Source organism: Gambusia affinis, linkage group LG13 (genome assembly GCF_019740435.1).
Source record: "Gambusia affinis linkage group LG13, SWU_Gaff_1.0, whole genome shotgun sequence".
In the NCBI taxonomy this organism is placed as follows: domain Eukaryota; kingdom Metazoa; phylum Chordata; class Actinopteri; order Cyprinodontiformes; family Poeciliidae; genus Gambusia; species Gambusia affinis.
Genome location: NC_057880.1, coordinates 15,139,363 through 15,152,169, shown reverse-complemented (window position 1 = coordinate 15,152,169; position 12,807 = coordinate 15,139,363). Strand labels below are relative to the sequence as shown.

The window sequence follows — 12,807 nt, the reverse complement described above, 5'->3', positions numbered from 1 at the left end:
TCATTCCCAGTTATCACAAACCACTCATGTAGTTGTTGCCAGCAAGGCAACTAGTTATTGATTTATGGGGCAATTGGTTTTTCATATGGCGCAAGGTTGGTTGGTTTTTCACTGAATAAGTGTAATCATCATTTTCTAAGCTACTTTTAATATTTACTGAGGTTTTCTTTGTCTGATATTAAAATAAATTTGATTACCAAAAGTATTGAAGTGTTAGAAAATAAATACAAACAGAACAAATCTGTTTTGCGTTTGGCTTGTTTCCAGCTTTTGTTTCTGGCAGACATCACAATGAAGGAGCAGTCATTGTGGAATAGTACAGGCATAGTCTTGATGAGGGCTTTGTGAAACAAGGCTGAATTTTCCAGCGAGAAACACAATCTGAAACACAAAAGAAAACTCTCAACTGGTTTCAGAAAAAGAAAACTAACCTGACAGAATAGCTGACTGAAAATCTGAAGCTCAGACAGCAAAGAAGACTCTCCAGGAACCATCAAGATTTGAAGACATTTTTTGTGGGAAACAAAGGGATCAAAATCACACGTGAACAAGGCACTGGGCTAGTTTCTACATACATATGACATAAAAACTATCCTAAATCACAAATGATCTGGCGAGGACAAGCAAAAACAAATACTCCTCTACAAAGGATGTTTTTGAAAAAAATCCAAGAGTTTAATTTAAAACAAACAAAGAGCCCTGACTGTAGCTCATCCGGCTGAGACAGAGAGAACACGGTGGAGGAGGTTTGAACAGTGATTTATTCCAGCGTGGCCCTCAGCAGGCCCATTAGCTGCCAATTTAGGACAGTTCACTTCCTCGTCAACATCCTGGTCTCTGGCAAAATCTCTGTCTCATCCCTCTTTGTCTCATTATGGGAGCCGCTTGTCAAGTTAGGTCAGAGAAGTGGAATAACTGATGAGCAGCACCTCCTTCTCCACTCCTCTGCCGGGTTTTGATTTGCAGTGGCAGGACAGTGGTTGAAGAGGAGAGGGAGGGTCTGAGCAGTGGATGACATAAGCGCAGGGTTTTAATGAGGGGCTGGATGGAATATCGTCATCTTCTATATATCTGTCACTCATGCTCGTTTCTTTTTTCTTTTTTTTTTTTAACAATGCACCTCCCCCACAGTGAGATAATAAGAGAGCTGGGGGGCAAAGTCAGGGTTGAGAGGAAAAGGAAGAGAAAGGGGTCGGTTGTGAGGGGAGTGAAGCTTATCACTTATTTATTGGCTGTAAAATCTTACCCCCTTGTTTTGTTTTCTCATTTTATGGGCCCTGTCTGATTTGTGTGTCAAACATTTCTATATTCCCCCCGCCCCCCTCACCTCCCTTAAGCAGCAAAGAAAAGAGAGGAGATTTAATTACAGAACTACAGTCTTATCTGTGTTTGGAGCCCAAATAGCATCGTCATTATTCACCGCTTTTCCTTCTCTGTGTACGTGTGCTACTGTACAGCCGCTAATCTGAAGGAGGTCACATCTAATCCCTCTGAATTATTAAAGAGTTGATTTCAAGTTAACTTTACCATGTTACCTGTCATTAATGCTAACTCAAACTTTGCCATTTTTACAGTTGTGTTTGTGGTTCGGTGTGTGCTCAGGTGTCAGAACACAGTCACAGTGTTTATTCTGTATTTGGGGTAAATAGGTGACGCGCCGGCAGCTGCACTCCGTTGTAGCAGGTGTGTTTGAGCTGTATATGCAGGAGCACATCACGGCCCGGCCTGCTACAGGAGGCCAGCCGGCCGTACCTGTGTGTGGAAAAGCTTCGCAGCTGTTCTTTGTGTGCTTTTTTTTTTTTTTTTTTTTTTTTTTTTGTCAGTTGGTCAGAAAGTGAAATGGGTGCTGGTTTTCTGTATTTTTCCCTAATTCCCCCTGTATGCTATTGCTATTGCTATTGCTAATGTATGTGCGATTATAAATGCAGCTGTAGATTCAATTGTAAACAAATTAATCTAGAATTACATCCGGCAATTAAAAGTCAATGGATGGAGATAAACAATAACTTAAGCGTCCAATTATTTGCAATTACTTTCATTAAAATTCCTCGCAGGCTTGCTTACATGTCCGGTCCTCTGAGGACTGGTAACGGTCTGGACTTGCAGATGATCCCAGAGTAGAATGATGGATTCAGTGTTATAGTTTGCAGATTGATGGATGGCAGCTGTCACCTCTCTAAGATCTTCCCTAATGCATTGTCTTCTCTTTTTGTTGACACACTCATCAGATCAATAAATCCCCCCCCCCCCCTCCATTTATCTCTCTACTTTAATTTTTTTGGGGAAATAAACTTTTCCCCATTTTTTTTTCTTTTTTTTTTTTTTGAAAACTCCATTTTCAAAAATGGAAACCAAACTTTTAGAATCTCACTTTTCCAACCAAAGAAATGCATGGAATAACAAAAACACTTTAAGTAAATCTGTTTGCTGAGATGTTTTTGTGAACAAACTGAGTTTAAACAAGATTAAACCCACAATATCAGATTGTAACTATGGCAGCACAACAATCAAATTCTGAAGAATGTTCTTTGCATTTTTACAAAGCGAACTTGCCAATTTCTTTAAAACTTAAATTTAAATCTTAGATATTTAAAAGAAATTGTCCTTTCTGAAACTGTTAAGGTCAAATTTAGTAGTATTCTTATTCTCCATGAACAAAGGGAAACAATTTTAGATCTATGGTCTGTGTTAAAATTTAAGTTTTGTTGGTGGAGCTCGAAGAACTGAAAGTTTTAATCAGCTTAGACCGGCTCTGGTTTGGAGAAAAAAACCCTGAGAAAAGATAAAGATAAGACTTTATATAGATTGATTGCACATGTCTGAAAGACTTTATTTCTGTTATTTATGATGATTTTCTGCTTAGAGGTAATAAAAAATAACATTTTAAATAAGAATATTCCATCAGACCAGTAAGAATTATTATTTTTAACTTCAAAAATATGAACTCAATGAAACATATGTTTAATACCCACAAGTAGACTTTAAGGTTGTTATTTTAAAAATGTACATTTAATCTGGCAAGTGGTTAAATGTACATATAATCATCCAAATTTGCATTTATAATTTATTGTAAATTGTAAAATTAACCTTCTAGTACGTCAAAGAATACTTATCAGGTGAAAAGATCCTGGATCCTATAATCCCGTTTTGTATTAAAAACCCAATACTAATCAGCATTAATACCGATCTCTGAATAATAGGAACAGTAAAGCAAGCTTCAGCTCACTTTAACATTTTTAAATACAGCAAATATGAATAAATTCTTACATGAGACAGACAGAAGAAATGAGGACCTTGTTGGTTCCAAGTAGGCAATTTCTTAATGATGTATTTAAATGAGTAATGCGCTATGGCATGGACCGCTCTGCAGCAGTGGGAGTTTACTCATCTAATGAGGCATGCTGAAGTATGGAGGGAGGGGGAGTCCAGATAAATGTGAAGGTGCTCTGATTTGTCTCAGATGGGAGATCTTCATGATTAATACCAGAAAAACAAGGAGACGAGGAGGAGAAAAGGAAGGATTGATACATGCGAAAAGAATGAGTGGGATGAGTGTGAGTTAAAGTGGGGGGAGGGAGGGTGAATGTTTGAGGGAGTGGCTGGGTGGTGGATTCAGGATTCAGAGAAACAGTGTTGGACGGATGAACACTTCTTGGAAGAGTCTGATAGTTCCAGTACTGATGTCACTTTTTCATCTGGGGCCCCTCAAAGCTTTTGACATGTTCATTTTCCATGTTCAGGCACTGTGACCTGTGGAGCATTGTGTACACAGGTGTGTTGCCTTTGTAGCCCCAGTTTGCCACAGGTAAACTTCACTGAGCTGCCAATGGCACTTAAGGAAAGTAAAAAATAAAACAAACACAATGCATACAAGCGTTTGTCCTTAATGTCATGTTACAACCACAATGTTCACTGGATTTCACTGGGGGTTAAAAGCTCAGAGCAGTGCTTACTGGATGGACAAGGATGAATAGTCCTGAAAATATTTTACAAATAAAAATCTGAATGTTTTGTGTGCCTTTGTTATCAGTCAATACTTTATAGAACCACCTTTCCAAGCTCAGTCAGATTGGCGAGGATCCAATCTGACTGGATTGGATCTACCACTCAGATCAGTTTCCACCCATTCAAATCAGATTCTCAGATGGATTTAAATCTGGACTTTGACTACACCAGGACTAAGATTGAGAAGTACTGATCTAAGATGTCGTGTCGTTACTCTGGATGTATGTTTAAGGTTGTTATCATGCTAGAGTGTAAAATGATGCCATTCTCCAGTCTGTTGCAGCATCTAACTTTCTTTTTTTTCCCAGTTTTGCCTTGTTTCAGAGATTTCCTTCTCATAGTGTGTTTTACATGAAGGCAAAAATGCTTAAAGCTGCATTTCAAATGTTACGTTTTTCTTTTGTGACGTTGAATTCAGGCTAACTTTACAAACATGGAAAAAAAAGATGCATTTACTGAATGCCTGTAAAGTATTGCAGTGGATGACAGAGGGAGCCAACTTTGGCGGTATGCGTGGACCTTTTTTGGGATGAGGGCCACATGAAAGGCAAATGAATATAAATTCTGCTTCTATGGAGCCGTGTGCTGGTCTGCACACAGTAGCACTGACAAGGCCATGGACTAAAACAGCATAATGCAAACAGAGCGGCCATTCATCAACCATTTAGGATTCTAACCCTCATCTGCTTTGAAATCTGTGCCAAAACGCCAACTCAGAAAACCAAGAGATGCCCACAGAGCGAGCCCACATCAAACACAAAGATCCATAGCCAACATTTATTGATCCAGAGGTCTATTTTTTGCTGGTGGAAATCATTTGTAACACGAACCAGTCCAATGTCATGTGTTTCAAATTTCAGCTGTGGAGAAACAGGCAAACACCGCTTCAAATGAAGCCGTGATAACACGTTCACATCACATGAATTATGAATATAGTAGACACTTTAGAGCTCTCCTGTGCTCAACAGCTGTTTTTGAATCAGAGCACTGAGCAGTGTTATCTGCTACCATGGTAACTTTAGGATACACTAGAGTGTCGCCGTGAAGTGTGAGAAGTGGAAACGCTAAAAGTATCGATGGATGGATGGATGGATGGATGGATGGATGGATGGATGGATGGATGGATGGATGGATGGATGGATGGATGGATGGATGGATGGATGGATTGTACTTGAATTGTTTTCAGTGTCAAAAGAACAATAAGAGCAGCTTATTTTTACTTCTACGTGTGTAAAAAGGCACAATAAGTGAATTTGACCGCTTACGTATTTCTTCTGTTTGGCCATTTTTACAGCTGTGTTTATGGTTAGGTGTGTGCTCACAATGTTTATTCTGTATTTGGGGACACGAGACATTGCCAGGTGGATGGTGAAGAAAACTAAGGATTAAAATTAGAACCTTACTGAGTGTCAACTCTAAAAGTCAGGCCACAGAAGAATCCAACAAGTGATGACGAGCAGCCAGAGAGTTTAAAAATTACGGTGGCATAGTTACAATCCACAAAATGAATTTAATTTAATTTTAAAATGACATTTCCCCACTATGTGCATATCAGTAATAGAAAATATGATTACTCTTAATTGTTTCTTTTATCCTATACAGTCCTTGGTTTCACTTGTTTAAACCCACTGAATAAATTAACAAGGAGTCATGCAGATTTTATATTGTAAAGTTATATTTAAGGAATTGAAAGAGCAACTTCTGGCAGGAAAAAAAAGTTTTAATTGTTGTATTATTCTGCTTTGTGGGAAGTTTCCAGTGTTCAGACATGCAGACATGAATGGTTACCAGAAAGACTTAAAATAAAATTAAAAATAATCAGGGAGTTTTATGTCCCTAAATGACTTAGTTTAAAACTCCTCTCATTGAACTGGAAAAAGTAAGTCTCTATTTGTGAAGATTAAAGGGGGTTTACAACGCAAACTTCAGCCTCTGCATGTGTTTTTACTTCCATTCAGGTTTCTACTGTTTCTACTGTTTTGATGATAGCTGCATAGCAACAATAACAGAAATAAACAAATGAAAATGGTATATGACTTACCATTTCTTTAAACAAAACAAAATGTATATTATTAATAACAATAATAATTGTTGTTTAATAATTATTTTAATAATTATTTAATAATTATTATATAGTTTAATGATATAATAGTTTAATAATTATTAAACAACGACCACTCACGTTTTTAATTTAAGAGTTTGTACAGAAAGGAGAGCTGTCATGTTGCGGACCTATTGGCGCAGAGATTTTCTCAACCGTAATTACGGTGAAAAATAAAATAAGGAGACATGCACAACAAGAAATGCAGAGTAAGAGCAAAGCAAAATTAATATGCAGTAATGAAGTAGAAATACAAGATCAAAGCCGATCTAAAGCCGATATTAGATAGGAAAATTATCAAAATACAGACGGTTGAAAACAAAACACCCTGAGATTTTTTTTTTTTTTAATCACATTTTTTTAACCCATTTATAATAAATTTCACACTAAAAAATTGCCAGAACACTCATATGGAATAAATTTATTTTTTTTTGTTTCTACTGTTTTATTAAGCACTCTGTGCCAAACCCTCCTCTGGACAGAATAACCTACATAAAAGTGGGGGCGCAGCATTGGACCATAAAATCCTTATGCCCAATAAAATTGGTGCAAATGTTCCCAAAACACTCCCTCAGCCTTCTGTGTAGCGGCCCGGTGTGGTTTATGAGTCAGAAAATAAGAAGCAGCAGCACCTGCTCTCTGTGAAGGTGACATTAAATGGAAGATAGTAATACATTGATTTCCCACCTGTCTCATGACGTTGGTGCCCTGTGATTGGCTGACAGGAGCGGTGTCGTTTACAGACGGTTGTCATTAAGGGGCATCACCCACCATGGCCGCACCGGAAGCAGGATGGAGTCTGGATACATTTTCCCACTGCTGCGTCCTGACCGTCAACATTCACAATTAAACTCTAGGTGATTCTTTAAAATACCAATAAATAAATAAATACCAGTGAAAGTTCAGGATTACGAGTCAGAAAGGGCAGCTCATGGTGTATTTAAGTTTTTATTTCAGTTAAATTCGATGATTGTGGCATAAAGCTGATCCAGTTATTCAGAAATGAGGATGTTGCATAAGAGCAATAAAAGGGTGACTTGTATCAGAGAAACGTTTCCCCACTAAAAAGCCTCTGCATGTGCTGCACATTTGTTTTTTGAATTGTGGGTTTGGGAGTCTCTTATTTTCCTCTTGTCCATATTTCACAGGTTCTCTGTGGGGTTCAAGTCGGCTGAGTTTATTGTTGATTAAACCAGAAACGATACTGTAGTCATCAAAGCAGATATTGCTAATTTAGTGAGAGTGGGGAGCCACCAGGCCCTGCTGCAAAACTAAATGTTTAATCTCCGTAATGCTTGTCAGCAGAGGGAACCATGAAGGGCTCTAATGTTTCCTGGTAGGTGGCTGCTCTGATGCTGGACAATGGACTGTCACCAGAATATGACATGACTCTGTCGGTGAACCTTCATAATGAACCTCAGGCAACTTGGATTATGTGCGGCATGCTCAACTTTCTAATAATATGCTTGGATACAACACTGCACAGCTAGCTGCTTTAGTTAGGATCTTTTATGGCTTACCTTCCTTGTGGTGTGTGTCAGTGAGGGTCTGCTGGAGAACTGTCAGGTTAGCAGTCTTATCCCATGCTTAGTTGTGTATGCAATAACTTTATATTTCTGTAGGAGCAATGCTATTTTTTTTCTTGGTCTTATGTTATAGTCTCATATTCTGAACTTTAAGTTTTCATTAGCTGTATGCTGCATTCATCAAACATTAATAAATGCTTCCTGTGTAATAATCTCTATTCTACTGTATAGGAGTTTCAGTTAATTGAATTTGTGAAGTAAATGAATGTTCCTCCTGAGATGCGTGGGCGTCATGGAAGATCATGTGAGTTACATGTAACTTCCATTGACTTTGACAATCTAAAATCGAATCCTGAGGGGAAAAAACCCTAATCAAGCAGCTGTAATGTCTTAAACAGTTTGAACAGATCAGGATGTGGAACAAAGAAACCCAATTCTCTTTGTATTTCAAGCACACAGAAGATCCCTTCAACAAAAGCCGCTGAGACAGACCAGAACAGCTGCTTCTATCTGCAGGTGAGCTCATTAAACAACACAGCATAGCTTCCCACCACAGGCCATGTCTTCCTGCAAGGCTGTTTGTACAGTTGAGAATATGTATGTAGATGATTCAGTGTAACTAGATATAACCCCCACCTGCCTCCATAAAGCTGTAATCGACATTTCTCCTGAGTTATTCATTGTTGGTGGTGGTTTACAGGCAGCCTGCAGTCAGGTTTAGAGGACATTTCTGAGCTTACGCATCTATCTGTTCCTCAGCTCTGCTTCGGCTGCTTTTCAGGTATTTTAAATACACTTTTGTGCTTATAATTTTGAGAAATCTGAACATACGGCTACATAGGTCTCTTTAAAATGTGACATTCATATTGATCCTTCGGTAAATTCTGCTATAAGACCAAAATTGTGCCAGCTGTTGAGGGTTGGCCTGTTATAACATCAAATGTGTAATGAAAAAAAAAAAAGCTACAGTGGACCACAAATGTGTAGACGACCATTAAAATGACCAGTTGTGATGTAAATATAGTAGATGAAGAAACTACTTCTACTTTTACTACATATAATGAAAAATGTATGTGTACATTTACATACGTATCCATAGTTGAATTTTCCTGACATTTGTTCATTTAACTTTAAATAAAGTCAGTTAGCAGACATTATAGAAGGGGTGTCATTGTTGGTGTAGATGGGAGATATTTTTTTAATTAGGGTAACAGAAAATATGATAAAAAGACAAAAGTTTGGACACCTCTGGATTACAGACAATAAAAGGGAGCTTATAGTGCAAACAAGCCCATTAAAACTGGGCTTCATTCAGTGGTGGCGTTATAATGGAACTTCTCAGTTGAGATTGTATCCTTGAGCCTAGACACCATTTACCTTTTTTTTTTATACGCAATCAAGATTATTATGGTCAATTTTAGTTTTATCGCATCACAAATGAAGGTCTTAATGCATTATGCGAGCTATAATCTTTCTTATTTTACATTTGCAATAGTTTCTTCATCTCTGATTGGGTTTTCCAGTCTGTTTGTACAGGATTCATGTTCCTGTAAATGACTCATCGGGTTCAGCCAGTATCTTACTTTTGCTCTGGGTTTGTAGCGCATATTTTGCACCAAAATACTTCCCTCCATGGGTCACAAAATCTGATGTGAAATAAGTTTTAAACAGGTACCCAACATATTTTTCATTAAGCCCACATCTATACTGAAAATGTTTATTGGACCAGGATTTAATATTAAACATTTTCATTAGCTGCAAGCAGAAAATGATAACAGAAATAAAGGCTTGAAAACAGTGTAATGCACTAAAATAATAAACTTTTCAATAATATTCTAATCTGAGACGCATCTGTATGATTCAAGAAAATGCACAGTAAAATAAGCTGTGAAATCCATTGAAGTTGCATAATAAACCAGCCTGAAATGAGAACTACTTAGATAAAATCACAAAAAGCACAGAAATGATGCATTCCTGAGAGTGTATGCAAAATTCTGAGCAAAACGTATTTTCAACACTGAAGATAATTGTCAAACATTTATTGAACTGCATATAAATCTATTTCATTCAGAACATGTCTTCCTTGAACAGGACAAACACAATGTTATAAATGACATTAGCATTGGCTGGCGGCAACAGGCGTGGGTTTTTTCCTCCCACCAGTGATGGTGCAGTGAAATTACTACAACAGGAATGTCACTATATACACAGTAAAAAAAAAAAAATGAATATTTTGATATCAAAAAACACTTCTTATTCAAATACCTGTCTTATCCAATAATTTTAACGCCGTGTTTAACTGCCACCGCGCTGAGCTTTCACACAGCTGTGTGGAAGAGGGTGTAAAATCTGTCCATCTGGTACCAAAAAAAACCTGATCACTTCTCACATCGGCAGCCATTTAAGTGTCCTTTTTGTCTACTGGTTCTTCTTCTTCTTTGCTGGTTTGACAGCAGGAAGCTCTTCTTCCTCAACGTCCTCTTCGTCCTCCTCTTCTTCCTCCTCAGACAGATCAGAGTCTTCATTCGGTTTGACTGAGAAAGAAAGGTAGAGACAGGATCAGAATTTAATAATGGACCAGCTCTACAAAGGGGTTATTGCTTGAAAACTAAAACACTGCAAATCACTCAAACGCCATCGGTGGTGGGAATTTTTTTAACTGGTGAGAGTTGATAGGGAAAATGCACCGAGCTAAGAACAGGTCAGTTCTGGAAAACTAAAACGATTAAGAGGCTGTGAAAGTCTTGGGACCTGGGTGGAGTTTCACCTTTCAGTATGATAAAGTCAAAGTTGAAATGGAATGGCTTAGAAGTGTTCAAATGGCCTAGTCCAGGGGTGGGCAACTCCAGGCCTCAAGGGTCAGTCTCCTGCAATTTTTAGATGTATCTCTACTTCAACACCCCGGAATCAAATAATGAGGTCATTAGCAGGACTCTGGAGAACTTAGGAGGTGATTCAGCTGTTGGATTCAGGTGTGTTGGACCAGGGAGACATCTAAGAGTTGCAGGACACCGGCCCTCGAGGTCCAGGATTGCCCACCCCTGGCCTAGTCAAAGCCTGGAAATGACTCAAACTGAGGAAGAATGTGGGAAAATGTCACTCTTTAGAATAAAAAGAAAGAAAAAAAAACAAACTTAAAACCATGTGACCTTTAAAATTCTGTCTTTCTTTGCATTTGTCCATACAGCATATAAAATCCCAATTCAGCATATTCATATTTGTGTAACTTGACAAAATGTGAAAGTTTCCAAAGTGTGTGAACGGTTTGCAAGCAGCCTGTATCAGAGTAAAAGTTACCGATAAGGTGCAGGCCGCTGACAGAAACTGGTCCTGTTCCAGCTTTGAGTCGTAGAGTCACTGGAGCTTTTAGTTCAAACCCTCCCAGACTCACCTAAAAAAAAGGAAGAAACAAAATAGTAAGTCAAATTCAGGACAGAGTCATCTTTATGATGTCTGACTATGTGATTAACTTACCATGGGTAGACACTTGATATGAACGTTGGCTATGGGTACAGATATTTTCTTTCCCACGTGGTTAATGGCCATTACCTCCACCACGTTACTCTCCTCCTTGGCTCCCACACCAAGGCAAATCTGAGGAAATAATAGTTATCTATCTGCATATCTGCAACACAAATCCAAGTAAAAAATAAAATCTGATAATGGGTTTGCAAAGTTGCAAAATCGAGGCTAAAGACCTCGACAGACGTAACGTGCGCATAAAAGACCACAGTAAAAACGGAACATACGGTTCTAAGTTCCAGAAAGTGTTCGAGATCGTCTTCTTCATCTCCTTGGAAAGTGTAGAAGGGTACTTTAGAAGACAGCTCGCAGGCTGGAATTAAAAGAAAACCATGAAATGTATATACAGCAGCATAACACGAGACTTCATAGCATCCAAAAATCCACGTGTGCGCCGTGAGAGCAACATTTGAAACTGATTAAACTATTCTTACTGAACAAGAAGCTCTCCAACTTTGGCTCGGTGGTAGGTCGAAGGACCGAGGATTCCTCTTCAGTGAAAGACATTTTGTAGAAGCGTCAAAAGTTGGCTTAGATCCTAAATTTTTAAAATAATCCAACGCTCTGTAAAAAGGAGAGCGTCGCAAAGCAAGGGCGAAAGAGGTACGTCATATTTATGCGCGAGCTGATCTGATTTTTGTTTTGGTTCTCTCGACCAATCACCGTCAAGGAAATAAAATCACTTGCTAGTGCATTTTCTTTCTGATGTATATTTATCCTGCCTTCCTTTTTGATTTATTTTCGAAAGTGAATTATGTATGAACACCTTAAAACAGCAATAGCTCTTTGGAAAACAAAACAGCGGAAATTAATGGGGGTATAAAGTGTAATAAATAATAATAATAATAATAATAATAATAATAATAATAATAATAATAATAATAATAATAATAATAATAATAATAATAATAATAATAATAATAATAATAATAATAATAATAATAATAATAATAATAATAACAACAACAATGTTCAGGACAGTGCTTGCAATTTCTAGAAATTCCACTTTTCTGAAATTAGTAAGGTATCGTTAAGTAAGATTGGTGCCAAGCGCAGAAATCTGATTCTTCATTTTAATAAGCATAAACGTACATTTAAAACAAAATATAAAACAACAAAAAAAAAAGCAAATTCCAAAAATATGATTTGTACACTCGAAGTAGATGTACTAATCTCTTATTGAGGGCACACCGCAATAAGGTTTTATTGCTGCATTTTCAAATATCAGTACCCAAAACCCTACTCTTAAATATCTGAAAAAAGTTATTTTTTTTTCTAATCAAAATTATCAATATGAAAATAAAACATGCAACTATCGAAGGCGGTATTAAATATTGTAATTCTTTACAACACAAACCTAAGTTTTGGGGTTGTAAAAGTGAGAATTTAAACTCTTAAAATATAATTTGGTTGTCATACATCTGTTCAGATTAGGATTTTCCTAGCAATTTAGTAAAAAAAAAAAAAAATAAAAAACCCCCAAAACATTGCTGACCATAATCTTTGAAAAGAAACCTTATATTAAAAAAAAAACTTTCAAAAAGTTTTTACTTAAATTTTATTGTTTTGCAATATTTTCAGATTATCAACATGTGATCTTTAACCATAAATCACACGTGACACACACACACTAAACAAACTGAGAAAATGTAG

General features: G+C 37.3%; 1 protein-coding gene across 1 annotated transcript; it reads right to left on the bottom strand.

Moving 5' to 3' along the window:
* Positions 1-9,656: 9,656 nt before the first annotated feature.
* Positions 9,657-11,764, bottom strand: npm3 (nucleophosmin/nucleoplasmin, 3). Its single transcript, XM_044136614.1, has 5 exons — positions 11,589-11,764; positions 11,382-11,467; positions 11,107-11,226; positions 10,930-11,023; positions 9,657-10,166 (listed from the first exon to the last, which is right to left on the bottom strand). Exons 1-5 carry the CDS (start codon positions 11,659-11,661, stop codon positions 10,051-10,053), a joined length of 489 nt encoding a protein of 162 aa, XP_043992549.1. The 5' UTR covers positions 11,662-11,764; the 3' UTR covers positions 9,657-10,050.
* Positions 11,765-12,807: the final 1,043 nt, after the last annotated feature.

Coding starts and splice junctions, on each gene's coding strand:
- npm3 (XM_044136614.1), bottom strand. CDS start 11,661: ATGTCTTTCACTGAAGAGGAATCCTCGGTCCTTCGACCTACCACCGAG. Junction 11,468..11,588: donor GTTGGAGAGCTTCTTGTTCA/GTAAGAATAGTT, acceptor TTTTAATTCCAG/CCTGCGAGCTGTCTTCTAAA. Junction 11,227..11,381: donor ACTTTCTGGAACTTAGAACC/GTATGTTCCGTT, acceptor TTATTTCCTCAG/ATTTGCCTTGGTGTGGGAGC.